This window comes from Sceloporus occidentalis, unplaced genomic scaffold (genome assembly GCF_023333645.1).
Source record: "Sceloporus occidentalis isolate IW3139 unplaced genomic scaffold, rSceOcc1.0.p SCAF_50, whole genome shotgun sequence".
In the NCBI taxonomy this organism is placed as follows: Eukaryota; Metazoa; Chordata; class Lepidosauria; order Squamata; family Phrynosomatidae; genus Sceloporus; species Sceloporus occidentalis.
The window spans coordinates 7,050,001-7,070,124 of NW_028317030.1; the positions used below are offsets into that span (position 1 = coordinate 7,050,001).

The window sequence follows — 20,124 nt, forward strand, 5'->3', positions numbered from 1 at the left end:
CTTCTGTCTCCTTGGTCAGCTGCCTGACACTGGGCTGCATAGAGGTTTGTTTGAGCTGCTAGCAGCTCAAAAAACTCGGGGGCAAACATTAAATGGAAAAATGACTTTGGCTCGCTAGCATCGATGTCACATCTGATGCCAGGAGTCGCAGTAAAAGCAGGGATTACTGGGTCTATCATATTTGGGGGCACCCAATTATATTTAGAGTCAGGCTCTCCACGCCTGGCTTTGCCAGATGGACCCTGGCCATCATCGTCTTCCTCTGACTCGTCATTATCTGACGCACAGCAGGATTCCTCAGATATTGGATCAATATCTGATGCAGTCAGAGTGGCCTCGGCGTCTGACGCCGTCAGAGTGGCCTCGGCGTCTGACGCGGTCAGAGTGGCATCGTCATCAGACTGAGTGAGGCAGTCATGAGCCTCCTCAGCGCTGAAGACATGTTGCGCCATTGTACCTACCTGGCCAATTTCTAAAACACTACACTATCCCCAATATATAATGTGGTTTTGCACTAAGCACTGCAGCTCTGCAAAACGAACTCTCTCTGTCTCTATCTCTCTCTCTCTCTCTCTCCCCCAGTGTCGCACATCCGGCAGTAATGTCACTGACCTGGATGTGGTTCAGTCCCCCAAGGCTAATGACACACCAAGTTGTTACAGGGGATCGGGCTGCAGGGGGGGGTCCAGGCTGTCAAACGACAGCCTGTTCTCCCGTGCAGCGGCAGGGATGTGTTCCTGACGCTGCACGAAAGGCTAGACGTCCCGGTACGTCTATAGGGGATTGAAGGGGTTAATGACTAAGTTGTTCCATTCATCGTATCAACGTTGTAGTCACCTCTACTCATTATCAGGTTCCATAATGTCTTTTTAAAGTAAAATATAAATGGGAAAGCCCTGGAATAATCACTTATGGCACTAGGAAGCTACTTATCACCCCCCCGATTTGCTTAATCTAAAGCTTCCATGGTCATTGCACAGCCATACAGTTATATTTATGTTTTTGACATGTTTTAACATTCTTTATTATTATTTACATTCAGCAAAAATGTATATCAAAGAATATTAAAGAACATTCCTGGTAAAGTGATAGTATAGAAGCCAACAGAAACTTACCAATAAAATCTGTTGGGTGAAACGGCTTCGCTTAGAAGCAGCCAACGCCTCCCGAACTCCGAGGAGCTGTACAGCTGGAAGAAATGGAGGGGAAAAAAAGAAGTCTAAGTATAATAAGTGGTTCTTATCCAAAGGTTTCAAAAGAAGTGGTCTTATCATCATGGCAGCCAATGGAATGGTCCAGCCATGGGATAAGTGGATTGGTTGCTATGGTAATAGAACCACTTTTTTATTTTCTGTACCAGAATTACATGTTATATGTTAAACCCTACAATATCATTGAAGAAATGGGTCGCACTGTATCACAAAGATGAGACAATCCCTCTTTCCTCCCCTGATGCTCCCTCTTTCCTCCCCTGTTTCCCCTCTTTTCTAGGAGGTCAGAATGTTTGCTGGGTATGAGGGGATCCAAATAGCAATAGGACACAAAGCCCCGCCCCAGCCACACCTCTAACCACACCCCCTAAATAAAGCCATTTAAAATGCTAGGAATATCTAGTTTTTCTCATTATTTCTTCCTGGCTGGATTGATACTTAATGGTCATAAATATCCCTCAGGACTGCTAACTGTAACAAGATCAATTTATAATCCGCAGCAGAAAACCGAAAAGAATAGAAAAAAAAATCTGTAATACAAACAAATACGTGCGATCAGACAGCATAGGTTTCACCGCACGCTCTTCACACCCGGCAGAATAATTAGCCATTGATTTTCATTCAGGCTCTCTGCCACGGGCTGTATTAGCTCTGACTGCGATCAAGACTTAAAAATAGACTAAAAAAAAGTAACAAAAATGTACTCTTCCAAATGTAATTCTGTATGATTTAGGTGGCTAACGCTCAATATAAGTGAACAAAATGGGGTTACTTCTTTAGCATCCCTGTGAACTCTGTGGGTTTGACCCGGAGTCTCCAGGTAAAGCCATTCCACCTCCAGGTCAGTTTCCTCGTTCTCCAGGCAGGGAGCAGCATTTGCATATTTGCACTTCCTGTCCATTTTGTGCATGCTCCCCACCTACTTCCCTTCCACTAAAGGCTGTTGGAGGTTAGCCCCACCTCTATGTACAGCTAGTGCATCCCTTTCATAAAGCCACTCCTCTGTAAGGGGAGGAGCTACAGGGAGGAAGTTTCCAGGTATGCTCTTTAGATGAAAGAGGCACCCACAGGGTTAAAGGAGATCTCAATTACATTTTCATTCATTTTTTTTATTCATTTCAGTTATTTTTTGACATTGTTGTTTCATTGTTGCAAAATGTAATGTTTAATGAAACCGATTTATAAAGTTTAAAAAAAATAAAAAATAACCAGTGAAAAACTCTAACTTGGTGTTGGCCAATATTTCATTTTCTTGATAATAAAATTTTAAATCTGTAAAATCATCTCTGTTTCTAGAACAATGCGCAAAAAAACCAGAGATATAATCTGGGATACTGAAAATACAAATGGCTCAAAGGGTTAATAGTTACAACGGATTTGTAATTTTTTTTGGTGTACGAATGCACTTTCGTGACGAATTTTACCGTTTGGTCCTAATAACGAACCAAGGAATGCAGCATCGGACGAATAAAAAAAACCGAATACGCGCAATATGAAAATCTTCGCTCATTCCTTCGTCTCAACTTCTTCTGCGTGGTTATTTCTTGTTACCATGGTAACAAATGGGATTTCTGAAAACGACATTGTTGGACGAATTGCGACGAAGTCTCCGACGGATTTACAGGGAAAATCTAGATTTTTCTATAAATTCATAATGTGGGGGATTGAATATACAGCTGATCATTAAGCCCCGAGAATATAAGGAAGCGTAATATTAAGCGATATCCAGAGCATCTCGTGTGCGTACCTTCTGGTCTTGACTATACGCCAGGATCCAGTCCTCCTGCTTGGGGTGGAAGAGAAGGCTGTGGATGTAAAAGTTCAGTCGGTATTTCTGATACGTGGCCCCTTCATCCGAGCTAATCATCAGACTGCTCTCTATCTCCGGATCCGTCAGGAGCATGATCTACAGAAACAATAATAACAACAACAGGTGACAAATCATTTCAGATATCAGTGATTATTACTAGAAACACAGATCGGCCCCATTCGGCCCCCCGTCTAGACTCAAACCTTAATCAGTCGTTGGTCTCGTCTTAGATTCAGGAGCCGTATGTCTATCCCATGCATGTTTAATCCCCTCACTGTATTACCCTCTACCACTTCTGCTGGGAGGCCGTACCAGTTATCTACCACCCTCTCAGTAAAGTAATATTATTATTATTGTTATGTTTTATTGATACTCCTGGGAGAAAAAAGTAGAGCAGTTAATGAAGCAATGTAACCTGCTCCTCTTGGGTCATTATGTTATTTCCTCTTAGTTCATGCACCGCAACAAACATAGCTAAGGCTAAAGAGCTTGCACTCTAAACACCAGGGTATGTACGAGGTGCTAGAAAACCATTAACACACTGGTGGTTAGATTGCAAGCTCTTTGGTAACATAGCTGCTTTGCGCCATTTCACAAAGTTGTGTGAAGATCTTTTTCAATCTGAATCTGCTGGCTTATTGTGATGAGAGTTGTCCGTGCCTGACCCGACCTCCCCGCGCCGTCCCGCGTATAAAACCAGATGCTTTCATTAAAACAGCGAAGAGCTTTTAGAGGAACGATAAAAATCCCTTTTAAGAAGGACCCGCGGCATGAAAACAAGCTCTGCCCGATCCCAACGAAATGCTGTGATGTATTGGAACGCAAGAAACAAAAGTCTCTTATTTGATACACAATCCTGAGATTTGCTGCTACATCTTTATTGATTTGTCCGGTTAAAGGACAAGAGGATCGGAGGCTTAGATATAATATAAAGAATATATACGGCCGCAGAAGTGGTAGAGGGTAATACAGTGAGGGGATTAAACATGCATGGGATAGGCACACGGCTCCTGAATCTAAGACGAGACCAACGACTGATTAAGGTTTGAGTGTTTGCCATAAAGCGTCAGCTCAGTGTGGTGATTGAGCCAGGAAAGTCACCCAAAATATCACCAGGTCTACAGATAAAGGGCGTTTATTGGAACAAAATTAAAAAAAAACAGGTTTTTGTCAGCAACCGACATTAGGATATACAGCGCTGGGGGTTATATTACTGTATACAGCGCTGGGAGTTATTACTGTATACAGCGGTGGGGGTTATATTACTGTATACAGCGCTGGGGGTTATATTACTGTATACAGCGCTGGGAGTTATTACTGTATACAGCGGTGGGGGTTATATTACTGTATACAGCGCTGGGGGTTATATTACTGTATACAGCGCTGGGAGTTATTACTGTATACAGCGGTGGGGGTTATATTACTGTATACAGTGCTGGGGGTTATATTACTGTATACAGCGCTGGGGGTTATATTACTGTATACAGCTCTGGGGGTTATATTACTGTATACAGCGGTGGGGGTTATATTACTGTATACAGCGCTGGGGGTTATATTACTGTATACAGCGCTGGGGGTTATATTACTGTATACAGCGCTGGGGGTTATATTACTGTATACAGCGCTGGGGGATATTACTGTACACAGCGCTGGGGGGTATATTACTGTATACAGCGCTGGGGGGTTATATTACTGTATACAGCGCTGGGGGTTATATTACTGTATACAGCGCTGGGGGTTATATTACTGTATACAGCGCTGGGAGTTATTACTGTATACAGCGGTGGGGGTTATATTACTGTATACAGCGCTGGGGGTTATATTACTGTATACAGCGCTGGGAGTTATTACTGTATACAGCGGTGGGGGTTATATTACTGTATACAGTGCTGGGGGTTATATTACTGTATACAGCGCTGGGGGTTATATTACTGTATACAGCTCTGGGGGTTATATTACTGTATACAGCGGTGGGGGTTATATTACTGTATACAGCGCTGGGGGTTATATTACTGTATACAGCGCTGGGGGGTATATTACTGTATACAGCTCTGGGGGTTATATTACTGTATACAGCGCTGGGGGATATTACTGTACACAGCGCTGGGGGGTATATTACTGTATACAGCGCTGGGGGGTTATATTACTGTATACAGCGCTGGGGGTTATATTACTGTATACAGCGCTGGGGGTTATATTACTGTATACAGCGCTGGGAGTTATTACTGTATACAGCGGTGGGGGTTATATTACTGTATACAGCGCTGGGGGTTATATTACTGTATACAGCGCTGGGAGTTATTACTGTATACAGCGGTGGGGGTTATATTACTGTATACAGTGCTGGGGGTTATATTACTGTATACAGCGCTGGGGGTTATATTACTGTATACAGCTCTGGGGGTTATATTACTGTATACAGCGGTGGGGGTTATATTACTGTATACAGCGCTGGGGGTTATATTACTGTATACAGCGCTGGGGGGTATATTACTGTATACAGCTCTGGGGGTTATATTACTGTATACAGCGCTGGGGGATATTACTGTACACAGCGCTGGGGGGTATATTACTGTATACAGCGCTGGGGGGTTATATTACTGTATACAGCGCTGGGGGTTATATTACTGTATACAGCGCTGGGGGTTATATTACTGTATACAGCGCTGGGAGTTATTACTGTATACAGCGGTGGGGGTTATATTACTGTATACAGCGCTGGGGGTTATATTACTGTATACAGCGCTGGGAGTTATTACTGTATACAGCGGTGGGGGTTATATTACTGTATACAGTGCTGGGGGTTATATTACTGTATACAGCGCTGGGGGTTATATTACTGTATACAGCTCTGGGGGTTATATTACTGTATACAGCGGTGGGGGTTATATTACTGTATACAGCGCTGGGGGTTATATTACTGTATACAGCGCTGGGGGGTATATTACTGTATACAGCTCTGGGGGTTATATTACTGTATACAGCGCTGGGGGATATTACTGTACACAGCGCTGGGGGGTATATTACTGTATACAGCGCTGGGGGGTTATATTACTGTATACAGCGCTGGGGGTTATATTACTGTATACAGCGCTGGGGGTTATATTACTGTATACAGCGCTGGGAGTTATTACTGTATACAGCGGTGGGGGTTATATTACTGTATACAGCGCTGGGGGTTATATTACTGTATACAGCGCTGGGAGTTATTACTGTATACAGCGGTGGGGGTTATATTACTGTATACAGTTCTGGGGGTTATATTACTGTATACAGCGCTGGGGGTTATATTACTGTATACAGCTCTGGGGGTTATATTACTGTATACAGCGGTGGGGGTTATATTACTGTATACAGCGCTGGGGGTTATATTACTGTATACAGCGCTGGGGGGTATATTACTGTATACAGCTCTGGGGGTTATATTACTGTATACAGCGCTGGGGGATATTACTGTACACAGCGCTGGGGGGTATATTACTGTATACAGCGCTGGGGGGTTATATTACTGTATACAGCGCTGGGGGTTATTACTGTATACAGCGCTGGGGGTTATATTACTGTATACAGCGCTGGGAGGTTATATTACTGTATACAGCGCTGGGGGTTATATTACTGTATACAGCGCTGGGGGTTATATTACTGTATACAGCGCTGGGGGTTATATTACTGTATACAGCGCTGGGGAATATATTTGTCCCATGGGCTTCCTCTTTAAGGCTATATAGGGTATATAGGGTAGGCATGCGGCTATCCTAATATCAGATAGAGGACCAAGTAAGGTTTGAGGTTTCACAGCAGAGTTGAGAAGTCATATCGCTCTTTGCCGCTCCGTACTGAATATAAGACAAGCGGTAATATAATATTTGATATTAAATGGGTAGAGCGGCTCTTATATGTTTCTATCCTACAGAAATCACCAAATCGCTTTATTCTTTGATACGATGTTACAAATTCCAAGTAACAGAGTTAGTGAGGATTTATTTCTATTTCTTTTCGCGTTGCATTCACGCGGACTTTTTGCCGGTCCTGATAGATTAATTGCTTTTCAAAGCAAGTCAATAAATTCAGCACAGACCCCTGAAAGCAAACTCCATACGGCAATTTGTCATCTTCCCAAGAAAGAGGAAGAAACTTTATTTGTTTCGCTTTTCCTTTTTTTGATGAACGAGCCCCGGATTCAATTTTATAGATCTTAAGCATTTGATACTAGACTTGGCTTTCAGTGAAACAGCTAAAAAACCCAACAAATGTAAAGTTTACTTTACTGACATTAACCCTCTCCAACCAGGGCTCTTTAAAAAGGAATCTACTTTATTAATAATGATTCAATAAAATCTGATGATCAGCACAATCAGTACTGCATACCTCCCAATTGCCCCAGTTTTTTTGTAATAGTCCTTTTGTAGCTGCCCCTGTGTGCTGTTTTCACAGACTGTGAGCATGGATGCACTTGACCCCCCCCAAAAAAAAAAAAAATCCACTGGAGCGGCGGAGGGAGAAACAGAAGGCTTAGAATAACATAGAGAGGAGAAAAAAACTGTAGTTGGGAGAGTGCAGCAAAAAACTTTTATAATTCTATACAATCCCCCCCCCCCTTTGTGGAAGTGGTTTGGTCTGCTTTGTTCTTCACTCTGGCAGCTGCTCCTTCACAGACACAGAGTCCTTGCTTTGCGCAGGGACACATTTTGCAAGCCACAGACACAAGTTTATTTCAAGCATGTATTGCAGCTACGGTTAGTTAATTCTAGGCTGCTTCTTTTTCTTGCTGTAAACCTTAATCAGTCGTTGGTCTCGTCTTAGATTCAGGAGCCGCATGTCTATCCCGCGCATGTTTAATCCCCTCACTGTATTACCCTCTACCACTTCTGCTGAGAGGCCATGCTACTTATCTACCACCCCCTCAGAACAATAAAATATCCCTACGTTACACCCAAGCCTTTGACTCTCTGACCATATGAATTAAACAAGAAGCGTAAAGTACAGACGTAGAACACCGCGTTCACCCAGCATTCCGAGCTCCTAGAATATAAAGATATATTTTTCTTTTATCTTTTTATCTAAGTTGTATCACAGACTTCTTTTCTTTTTTTTGCGTTAATATTTTTATTTTTTTGGTTTCTTTTATTTTTCTTAAATAACACAAATACATATAGAGAGCTGATTATGGTGATTATCCGCTGTCGATATCACTCACTCCTCCAGAATCTTTTCTGTAAAGCACCTTCTCACCTCTGCAAATAATACGCCTCCCTCTGCACTCGCTTCTTCTTTCCTATAATCTCCGGCTTTGCCCGTTCTCCGTAGAATTACTTTTTGCCACCAAGTGGCAAGCGCTCAATCAGGCTGCCTCCGCCTGTGCCCCCCCCCCCGTGCTCCCCGCTTACCTCCTACTCCCGCATTTGACCTCTGACTGATTGATCCTCCACTGTCAAAAAACCTCCATTATCTAACATTCTTAAAACCCGAATACCTAATATCTGTATTTTTCCAAATCACAGCAACAACAAAAAAAAAAACCAAAACCAAAAAACAACTTAAATCCGGTCCATGAATAAAACATAAAACAGATAAAAAAAGAAAAGTTTTTCATGTTTAAACATTCAAGTAAAAGCATTCCAAGCATTTTAGAGTGTTTTATGTTAAATTGTTTCTTAAAGTGTCTTACTGAACTAGCAGAGAGAGGTACTCAGAATTTACGTTTCCCCGTAGGAAATCTCGGCAACTTAAGAGTTTCAAAATTCTAAGTATTTAAGGGACAATCCATCATTTTAAAGCATATGGGGGGGTGAGTGGTCTCTTTAAATGAACCTTGGAAGAAATGGATTTGGCTGAACAAACGTGCTTACAGGTGAACGTGCGCGGTATACTCACCATAAGACAGCTCCATCGCTGGCTTGCACTAGAGTTCCAGTTGTGAGAAGCCCCCTTGCCGTCTGTTGCTGTTTGGGGGCAGTAATATGTCTCTTTTTGAGTCTTTGTATCCCCCCCAGGAACCTTAAGGGGGATTACAAGCCTTCACAGCCTTTTATCCAGTACAGAGCAAAAGGAGGGCAATAAAACCAGTAGATTGTGATTCAAATGGGGAGCTGAGACAAGGCAACCAATAAATGGCGAGAGGGTTGCACAGAGGGACCAATGAACAGCAGGTGGTGAGTGGAAGCACCCGCTACGGGGTGGGGAAAATGGCAGCCAATGGCTGAAAGAATCTGCTCTTTAAATATGACCAATCAGAGGGCCACTTACTATCCCCATCAGCCGAGGACGGTCCATCTCGCCATCGTCAGCGCTTATGTCATTTAGCGGCCGGTGGCCTTAAAGTGCCGTCAACCCCAAGTCCGGCTCTCTTGCTGAATCCCCCGCCAGGACTCCCACTCCCATCATTCCATCATACTTCATTCACTTAATCCTAAAATACTTTCACAATTGCTTCAAATTAATTATTTTTCTTTTTCCTCTGGATAAAAAAAAATTCAATCAGTTTTGTGCATCCACAATATTGGCCAAATAATAATTACATAAAATTGTTATTTGGAGGCTGGTAAGAAGATGATCGTTCTAGAATCCCACAGTTATCTCATCTGCTCAGACAAAGAGCAAAAAAACAACTGCTATCAAAATTAACAATAAGGGTACAAAAAAAAGTAAATTTCCATCGAATCCACCAAAATATCACATTTTATAGAGTCTGTTTTTGATGCTGAAAATTGCGATGAGACGGAGTACTTTTATTTGCCTTCTAAGGTGGCCAGGGCATTTAAAAACTAACAAAAGTACCTAAAAAATGAGTCAGCTGGACACCATCGGCAGGAATCCAACAATAATGGAATAATAGAATAATGAGAATTTCTAGCGATAAAAAGCATATTATGAAGACTTTTATTACGCTGGCTCATATAGCTCTTAGAAAGGAATTTTATGATTTTAATAAAGAAGAAATGGTAAAAATGTTAGCGATTTAAGACCAAAAACAAAGATTCACCCTAGACTAAAGAAAATCTGCAATTTCAAGGTTCGTCACCCTCACTGGGCAAACTTCGTTGCTTGCTGTCAATGTCTGACGCTCTATAAAACTGATGTCTTTCGAGTCCAACCCTTGTCAGGTTGTCCTTAAACAGGGGTCTCATCCTGGTATCACCCCTTTAACATTATTTAAAGGGACAGTTTAATGTCCCTGACACCCTCACTAAAGAAGAACGATTGTCCAAAGATTCTTGCCATTGATTGGCTACTTTGGGAACTTTTAGGCTCCAGCTACCCTCGGGGGATGCGGCCAGGACTACCTGCTGACATCAGTTGCCGGTCCTTCTGACAGATGTAACTCTGACACATTTTACCAAAGTAGCATTATTATTTCTTTAGAAGGGAATGAATTTATTGCCAAACACCAATTATTGTATATTGCTAATGTTTCCCCACTAAGCCACAGGGTTTTTACCCAAACGAAGGGCCAGATTCTCATGGCCACGTGGTCTGGAGCCAACATTCATGTTGGACTCTCATTTGACGATACCTGATCATCCCAACTGATCCCTTTTCTGCTTACTGTATCACACATGAAAACCCTGCTTGAATACAGATGAGTTCATTCAGAATACTTTTTATCTTTTACTGACAAGTCATGGTTTTCAATAGGTTTTTCGAATAATAGGATCTGCGTGGTGTGCTATTAAAGGGTTAATGTTTGAAGAATCCGAGAGTAAGTCGCTTAGAATGAGACCGAGGTTATACCCTTTGACAAACAGTCCTTCTGTCCAGGACTCAACAGCATTATTATATATCATAGAATTCTAGAATATTCTATTCTATTATTATTATTATTATTATTATTATTATATATTATATTACTATTATTATTATTCAAGCTAAAATACATCTGTAAAAGATATGTTTTATTTCATTGGCACCATGTAATACGAGCGCAGTAAGCTTTTCATCTTGTACTGTAATTGTCTTAAAAGATGACCGGAACAATGTATTCTTATTGGTTGTATTGAAGACCATAACTTCCAGAATTAAATTTAAGCTCTTGACCTACAAAGCCCTGAACGACGCTGCACCCCATATATCTCTGCTCCTATCTCTAAATACTCTCCTCACCGCCGTCTTCGATTTTCCCTTGACTTGCGTCTGTCTTCTACCGTTACCACCGCTTCCCACTAACGTCTCCAGGATTTTGCCAATGCTTCACCTATTCCCTGGAATTCCGAGCCAGACTCTTCTCTGCTTAGTTTAATTCTAAACGTTCACCGAACCGCCTATTTATAGAAGCTTACAATCTTTCCTTCTAATACCCTCAGCCTGCATCCTGAAGATATAATCCGTCCTTCCCACCTTTGAGATCTCCCGGCCGCTGACCACTCCATGTCACTCTTGCTTGTAGAGCCCTTCTCATTCCCACTCAACCTCCTAATAGATTGTAAGCTCAGAACAGCAACATTTGCACCAGTATGTCTTAAAGCGTTGAACCTTAAAAATTGTATTTTCCAATGTTTTTCGGATATGGGCAAAAGGTTTTACTCATTCGTCCTTCTGAGGTTAAATGGTCCATGGCATGGTCCATGGGGTCATTATTTGGTGTAGTTGGCCGCCAGTGCCTCTTTCACCCATCCATGGATGGCCCTTCTCAAAATTCCTCCACAAAGTTGCCATTGTCTATTAATTATAAGAAAATAGATATTGTTATATTTCCCCAAAAAGAAAGACTTTTTTTAGCCTGATTCCATCTAAAAACAAGACCCGCGAGTTCCCGAAAGTCCATGTTACCTTAAATCATTTTCTATGTTGGCTCAATAAAAAGTATCAACTTCAACTAAAGACTCAGTATCTGAACGTATAAACTCATACTTGAGTTTTATTGATTTTTCTTTTAAATACAGAATATTAGTCCTTCTGACAATAAGGGTTCCCATAATAAGTGTGAAATTAAATGAAGACGCAGCAGAACCCACGAAGCATTACCTAATCCATATTTTGGTGTTAAACCACTCTTGATTTATTTTTAATTGCAGGCAAATCCATTTTCTTCCAATTACAATCTTATTTATTAGGCAGTAATATTTATGATGTTTTTAATGTTATTTTATTGGAATGCCGTTTGCCGAGCTGCAGATCTATATAAGAATGGATTCACGGCGCGCTGCTGTGCTATTTCGAGTTAATAGGGTTTACCGAGCGAGACCTAAAACCATTGCGTTCTGCTTGGCAGGCGCCCAGCGCCGTAATTATTAAGTGGGTCTTGTCACAGTTCTAACAAAACCTTGTATTTTGCCTTATGCTTTCGACGCCGAAGCACAGGATTACACGGAGAACTGAAAAGGTGAATCAATACAACATGCTTTTCTTTAACAAAGACAGTTTTCTTATCCAAATTTTGTGAAAAGTTTGACCTGGAAATATATAGTTTTTTTAAAAAAAAAGAACCCAAAACCGCTTAAAAAGTTCTAATCCTCTTTGCTTCCTACGGAATAATGAATTGTTATTATACCCCCTTTGGAGGTTTTTAACTGCAGAATCTCAACCTCCCTATTGAGGGATTTATAAGTTGGCTCTTCAAGTTAAAAGGTTGTTCTTAATGGGTCAGATCTCGTATTCCGACAAATTGTTGGTCAATGTTATTACAGGAATGTTCCGGTGGTGGGTGATGCACCTGACTTGGTTTCAAAGACATTTATGGTTGAGTCACCTTGACCATTAACTAATCGAGGGTATAAAAGACACTCGTTCATGAACAAGTTGGGCTTAATGCCTTGTCTTTGGCATCTTTCTTTATACTTTCGTGTCTTGGAGAAGTTCAGAGATGGACTACAAGGACCACCTTCCTTCTAAACCAAATGCAATCGCTAAAATGTATCCAAAACAGAACCACTTCATCTCAACAGAGTTCCTTACATTCTCAGTAACAATGTAGTTCCTCTTGCCCCTACTTTCTTTCAGAGCTGGGCAAAAAAGTCATAGTTTCTTCACGCTGTAGGATTTGGGAATGCCTTCTGCGGAAGTAGTGGGACTTTGACTGTTAACTGATGTCGCGATGCATGCAGCTGCTGTCCTTCCTTACACATTGTATGTGTAGTGGGGTGTGACAGGGCCAGGCTAGCTGGCTCTTATGTCATATGAAGTTTAGCCGGGTCACGGAGCACTTTTGTGTCCGGTTCCGTATACCGTGACCCGGTAATATTTTATGTTGTGTTTATTGTGTAACCGGCCCAGAGACTGATGTGGATTCAGCCCCAGCCTTCAAAGAGACGATCCTATAATCTGGCTGGGGCTCTTAATCAGCCAACACAGCCCTGTCTGCCCAGACGGCCCCCGCACTACAGGGGGGATAACACAGGTGGGGGAACCCATTGTATTCTGTAATCCCCTCACCTGATACATCCCCTGTATACTGATGGGATTTGTGATGGGATGTGGCTGATGGGATTGGGGGTTGGGTTCGGTACACATTGCATTGAGATTGTATAAAGTTCTGTGTGTTTGTAATAAAGAGAGTTCTTTTTGTTTACTACGAATGGTGGTCTGGATGATCCGTGGATAGCTGAGTGCGATCCGTATGAGGGACTGACTGGTGATTCCTCAGCCCTCAAACAGGGGTAGCCAGCCTTGGGTACGGTGACCCTGTAACATGGGGTAACCATCATGACCCATGCAACTGGTTTTAGTAACTCTAGTCTGGAACATTTTAGTCCGAGAATGTTTTCTTGGGTTAGAAAAGGGGAATTTTTCTCGTAATTTTCAGAATATGGGCAGACGTTTCTGCACTTCTCTACCGTTGTGCCCCCCACGGACACAGATATATCTGGAGGTCTGCAATGAAAGGTCATAGAAGCCAGTTGAGGACTATAGCTCCAAGTGAAGGGATCACCATCCATCATCCATCCTTCTTGAGCTCATGCACAAGCCCTTCTCAGTAACTGATATTTTAGACTTAAGAATCGATCATTTTTTCCCTTTTTCTTTTATTGGTTTCATCCCTATTGGACGCACCAGAAAACACACAGTTTACGCTCTTAATTTTTTTAATAGTCTTCTCTATTTTTATATAGTATGTCCAACACTGCCCAACGCACTAAAATTGAGATGGTACGTTTGGAAATGTTGACGTCTGATCCGTGGCATCTGGGATGCCAGCTGTACCACAGGTCATTCACATCACTGGGGCATCTAGAACGCGTTCTTGCCGTTGCCATCCCTTTTGCTGTTTTTGGATAAAGACCAGGCAGTTGGTTTGCTCCGTGCTAATATTTTTTTTTTTGTGCAAGTGCAAGTTATTTTCCCCAAAGGTCACTTAAACAGTTTTTATGCTGAGAGTGTAGCGATTAAAAATGAATCTATATATATGCCACGAGGCAATAACAGAACGGTCACATTTCTTCTACATTTGTCTACAAATTTGTTTGGGATGCAGTTGGCAAAAATTATTGATATTTTTTAATTATATCAAAGTGTCCTGTTTTTGTATGTATGAAAAAAAAATGGAGCCCATCTTTTAGGGGTCAGCAAGTTTTACACGTGTTAGTAGTATTAAGGTTCCGAGAGAGATGAAGAGTACGGGCTTTGTCATTAAGGGGTTAAATTGGATTGTAGACGTCGGATACTTGTGTTACTATGACATCACATGATTAAGTCATACAGGGAGTTCACCCCAAGAAAGGCTCAATGCCTTTACAAGAACAATAGAGGGATGTCGATCGCGAGGAGACGCACTGGGCAGGCATCAGTCACTTGTCTGCAGAGCTGTCGCTTCTAATGCTTTTCATGGAGTGCCGGCAAGCAAAGTGACTGACGCAGCCCGCAAAGCCTGCCCATCAATCAGAGGTAGTAACCGTGGAGGATTTCATACAACATCTTTTTTATTTCATGTTATTTTTATGTTCTGACTCATTAGTCTTGGGATAAAAGCCCTGAAATAAAGCTCTTCAAATTTTATGGAATGGATTAATCATGCCGGCTCGGCTATTCTGCGGGAACACTCACTGTCCTAATGCACGATACAGATTTTCTTTTGTGTAGCCTGCATATCTCCTGCGCATACATTTTTTATAAAAACATTAAAGCTTGCCAATAACTGCCTGCCGCTTGCATCGATGGCCTCCATCCCCCACTGATGTTGGATTATGACTCCTAAAAAACACTAAGAATCACTTATTCATTTTATTATTTTTAAGACCGTATTAAGAAGTACATGTCACTGATCTCCTATCATCTAAAATAGAAAAAATTGGTCACTTTTCTTTTAGGGGGTGTGGTTAGAGGTGTGGCCTGGGCGGGGCTTTACTCAGACTTTTTATACCGCTTTGTGCCCTATTGATGGCTATTTGTGTAACTGAGTGGGGCATTTAGAAGCAGAATAATGGCTTTTATTTGCACAGTAGATTTGTGCATTCAGATTTGTACACATTTTAATGAATTTTTGGCAATTTTGTGAATTTGTAAGAATGTCTGGGAACAAGGAGGGAGTGAGAAAGCGTGAGTGATAGTGTGAGAGAGTATGAAAGAACATGAAAGAGTGAATGAGTGACAAGCCCTCGGAATTTTATCTGTACCGAAAGAGCAGGAAACAAAATTAGACCAAAAATGAAACAAAAAACTAGTTTTTGGTCCATTTTCACGAGTCTATTACACCGTTTAATTTATAAAGCCGTTCCCTGCTGTTTCTATACACATTACCGGGGCTTTTAGGGCTGTAGAACCCTGCGATCCCCTCATACCCAGCAAACATTCTGATCTCCTAGAAAAGAGGGGCATCAGGGGAGGAAAGAGGGACACAAAGGAGGAAAGGGGCCACACCATTGGCTATAAAGGGCCATGACTGTTTAGTCCCCAGTCTGTCACCGGCAGTATTTATCATATTCAGCTACACTGTGGCTACCTGGGGGCAATGAGAATTATCCTATAAGTACAGTATAATCATAATCATTTAGAAATCATTTGATGAAAGCATTTAGACTAACGAGAAGCAATCCAAGAATAATAGTAGTTAGTATCAGCAAGGAAACTACAGGTTCGGTGGCACACATAAGTTGAAGGGCAATTTCTAAACAACAGGTGACTTTCATATAATAAATGTAATCATTAATCACTGTAAGAAAATAATCATGCTTTATTCCCCTTGTTTCTGGATTATAAATACCATTCGCTGGATTGGGAATGAATCCCCTGCATTTTAATCTAAAAGTAATTTGTCGGCATTTGATGACCTGCTGCCCATATAAATCCTCGGAGATTATGGTTGGCTTTTATTTTACAAATACGTGATTGATATATTCCATTAGCAGGTAATTATTGATGATCGTTCTACTTCCTCTTGAAGACCATGGCCCCTCTGGGGACGAATGTTTGCTATAGAACTGAGTAGGTCATAGATCAGGAATTCAGGTTTAAAATCATCCAAAAGGCTCTTCATGTATTGGTCGTATCACTTGAAGAAGAAGAAAACACTTTAAAAATACTGTTTTGTTCTATTGTAAATCACATAATTTATCAGTTTTGAAAATTATTTACTATTATTATTATTATTATTATTAGACCTATTAGAGAAATACATGCAGAAATCTCACACAATATGGACTAGGTCTATTATTTCCCATTAAAGCCAACAAAGGATACAATGTATCCTCCATCCAATTGGTGCCATTGATGCACCAGACATAGTTTTTAAACAACCTATATCAGCAATTTAACAACAGTGAAGAGATAACTTAATGAGGATGAATAATTTTGCAGATCCTGAGGACAGTCAGATGGCAGCCCCCATGATAAACATATAAGAGGAGATCAATACATATTATTTATTTTAATCTGTAAACCCCATTAAATGGCTTTGTAGAACTGGAAAATGTAGGGTTTGAGTGATAGATCCACTCCCTGCAGACCAATGTAACAATGGGTGATTTTTTATTATATTACAATATAAAAGTCTTCACTAGAAATGGAACGTCAGATAGCCTTTGACACGTTTGGTTATTGCAATACGAGAGGTAATGGTCTGGGTTAGAGCCGTAATCCTTAGCTTTTTAGTGTCACATTGTATTAATACATCTCGGAATAGAGGTGAACCTTGCACTGAGTGGCATATTCTGTACGGATAACTTCAATACCACAAGCAGAATCACTTTATAACTACAGAAGATATCCTGGCTTCTTTTTTAAACACGTTAGCCAGAAGACCTTTGTGAAAAGTGAAAGGTGCTATCCGTGCCAATAAAAGAGATTTATAAAATATATATATATATGAAATAACATCGCTGTTTCTAGCTGGCAACACAATGTTTATTCTACAGCTTGTGGTGCGACATAAATTCTACAATACTAATCCATGCAAATTAAAGATTCCATCCAATTTACTCTGCTGAATTTAACAATTTTATCAATTAAAGCAATGATAGAAAAATTATTTCTAGTGATGCTGAATGCCCAGAACTCCAGAAACTTGTAGTTCAGGTCTATTCATTAAAAATCAAGCATTGCATGCGCACCCTCAAACCAATACACATAGTCACTAAGATTTTGTTGGTTGCAAGGACATGAGAGTGCCCATCATTTTTTGTGATCTTCAGGCGAGGGCATACATGATCAAAGAGAAGTCTCATCTCCTCACCTGAAACATGCAACATTTTCAAACCCCCTTACAATACACCTAAATTATATGGAAAAAAAAACAAAACAGAATGGGGCTATCCAGGGTCCCCTATTAACCAAGGCAGGTTAATGATCAACACCCTTCCCCTACCTAAATTATACGCTATTGAATAATTAGTGGCATACTCTTATTTACTACAACATTCGCAAAGGGGTGGATTCTTATCAAATCATATATTTTTTTAAAACTATATTGATCGATACATATTAGCTGCAACAAAAAAAAAGAAATAAATATATTTTATACAGTAAAGTGTAATCAGACATAAAAAATTATGTAATGAGCTTCTGCTGTGACACTGGCATGCGCTAACGTTTTCCTTTGATAGAGATGTTAAACTTGTGCGTGCATTTGACTAGTTGGGTTATGTGCCCTGCAAGCTATCTGCTTATTTTGAGCATGATTTTAAGGTGCAATCTTCCATTTCAGCAAAAGTCTGGACTTTTTGTCCAACTTATGAACTTCTGTTAATATTTAAAATGTTTAAGTCCCAGCTTCATCATACATCAACATTCTTTTGAGTCGGGAATGATAAAATGTCATCTGGGGAACATCGGCTTATGAAAAGTAGTTTGTCCTCAGCTGTCAACATAAATGTCTCGTTCACCCTGACACCACATTCTGTGCTTAAAAAAAAAAGCAAAGTTTCAATTTTTTAGAGTGACTTTTAGCTTTAACATTTCTTCCCGTTTGGCATAATGTTTCCAAAAGTGTTTTCGTGAGTTTGTTTGGCACAAATCTGCAGATCTCTCTGCCCTCTCACAGCTGAAAGATTACCCTTAAATGTCGAGAGGCTTCCAAGGCACAGACCTACAATTTGTGAACAGAACAAAGCTTAGCCGACGTTCATCTGGCCAAATGAATATAATTCATTTGATACAATTCCAGCGTGAAACTCTTCTATTACTGAATAAGAACATCATAAAATATAATGGAATCAAAATTAGGTAGATGAATAGATGGATGGATGGATGGATGGATGAATAGATAGATGGATGGATGAATGGATAGATTGATGGATGAATGGATAGATGTATTGATGAATGGATAGATGGATGGATGAATGAATGGATGGATGAATGAATGAATAGATAGCTAGATGATAGATAGATAGATAGATAGATAGATAGATAGATAGATAGATAGATTGGTAGGATAGCGATTAGGCCACCACCACCACCCCCTGAAGTATGTGGTGTCCAACATTGGGTTCTAGGAGAAAGACCATTATCACCTTTGTTGAATATAAGATGTCTATGAATGATTTCTTGAAGACAGACCAACACACACCTTGAATGTTTAGTGTTTCTCACTTTTAGGAGATAGGCCATTGCAGACCTTGAGTATTTACCGTCTGTGGCATGGTTTTTGGATCATCACTGACCTCAATTACATTGTGTCTCCAGTTGTGTTCTAGAAGACAAACCACTGCTAGTTCCCCCAGTTAAACCAAGAAAGGAATTCTGGACCAGGTATAAACTGGATATTAAACAAAGCTCTTTAAGCAGCGATGTAACAAGTTCATCATCTGTTTTACAATGAAAGATATGGGTAAATAGGATTACAATTCAGAAGAGGTTCGGAAATGACTTGCATTGGTCATTGGAACAAGAGAAATACCCTCTAGAGCAAATGGAAGATATTGGAGAAGAAGTTCACACACTTTATTTTTAAATAACCTCTTCTAATTGCCCCCTCTATTGTGCCGAACTAAACATTTAAATCCTATTGCTGACATTTAAATTCCAACCAAATTTTTTTTCAAAGGGAACCCACGTTGTTCCTCAAGCGATGAACTCTGGCCTTTGACACCAATTAAATCCCTTTGCTCTTACGCCTACGGAATGGTGCGATAATTGGTAGAGTGCTATAGAAAAAGACAAGTTCAGAAAATATTTTCACATCAAAAAAATCCATAAAAAATTGAATTTATCTTCAGTCTGTGTCGCAATAAAAAATATCTGATCACAAGTACCAAACACATATAAAAGAGCATACACCATGTATAGCATAAACGCACAGTAATATATAAATATATAACGTGAGAATGCATTCAATAATCTTATTTTCAAAGAATTTCCTTGACAACGAGAGGATATTTGAGGCCACTTCTTCTTTTTTGTTGATTATACATTCTTTAGAAGCAATTGAACCTGCGGCAATGGCTATAAGGTTCTATATCTCGCCCCTGGTTGTTTCCAACTACAAACTTATAATTGGGAAATAATTGCAACATTGTATACGGTAGGAGCAGTCATCTAAACTTCCTGTTCTCAGGATCTGCATGATTATTCCTCCCCATTAAGTTATCGCTCCCCTATTGTTAAGTTGTTGACTGCAGATAGCCTTTGTAAGGATGGGGCTACAAAAACGTAGAGGAAATTAGGCAGATAATGGTAGATCTGCCACAGGCTGCCAGCAGTCTCCTCTTCAAACAAAGGGTACAATATCTAGGTAGTTTC

At 40.5% G+C, this 20,124-nt stretch overlaps 1 protein-coding gene across 1 annotated transcript in view; it reads right to left on the reverse strand.

Moving 5' to 3' along the window:
• LOC149288791 (VPS10 domain-containing receptor SorCS1-like) overlaps positions 1-20,124 on the reverse strand; it is a 252,828-nt gene that overhangs the window by 107,852 nt on the left and 124,852 nt on the right. The window contains exons 4-5 of the mRNA XM_089491470.1: positions 2,959-3,117; positions 1,116-1,189 (exon numbers count right to left, since the gene is read on the reverse strand). Coding sequence (XP_089347596.1) covers positions 1,116-1,189; positions 2,959-3,117 — 233 coding nt within the window. The remainder of the gene's footprint in view (positions 1-1,115; positions 1,190-2,958; positions 3,118-20,124) is intronic.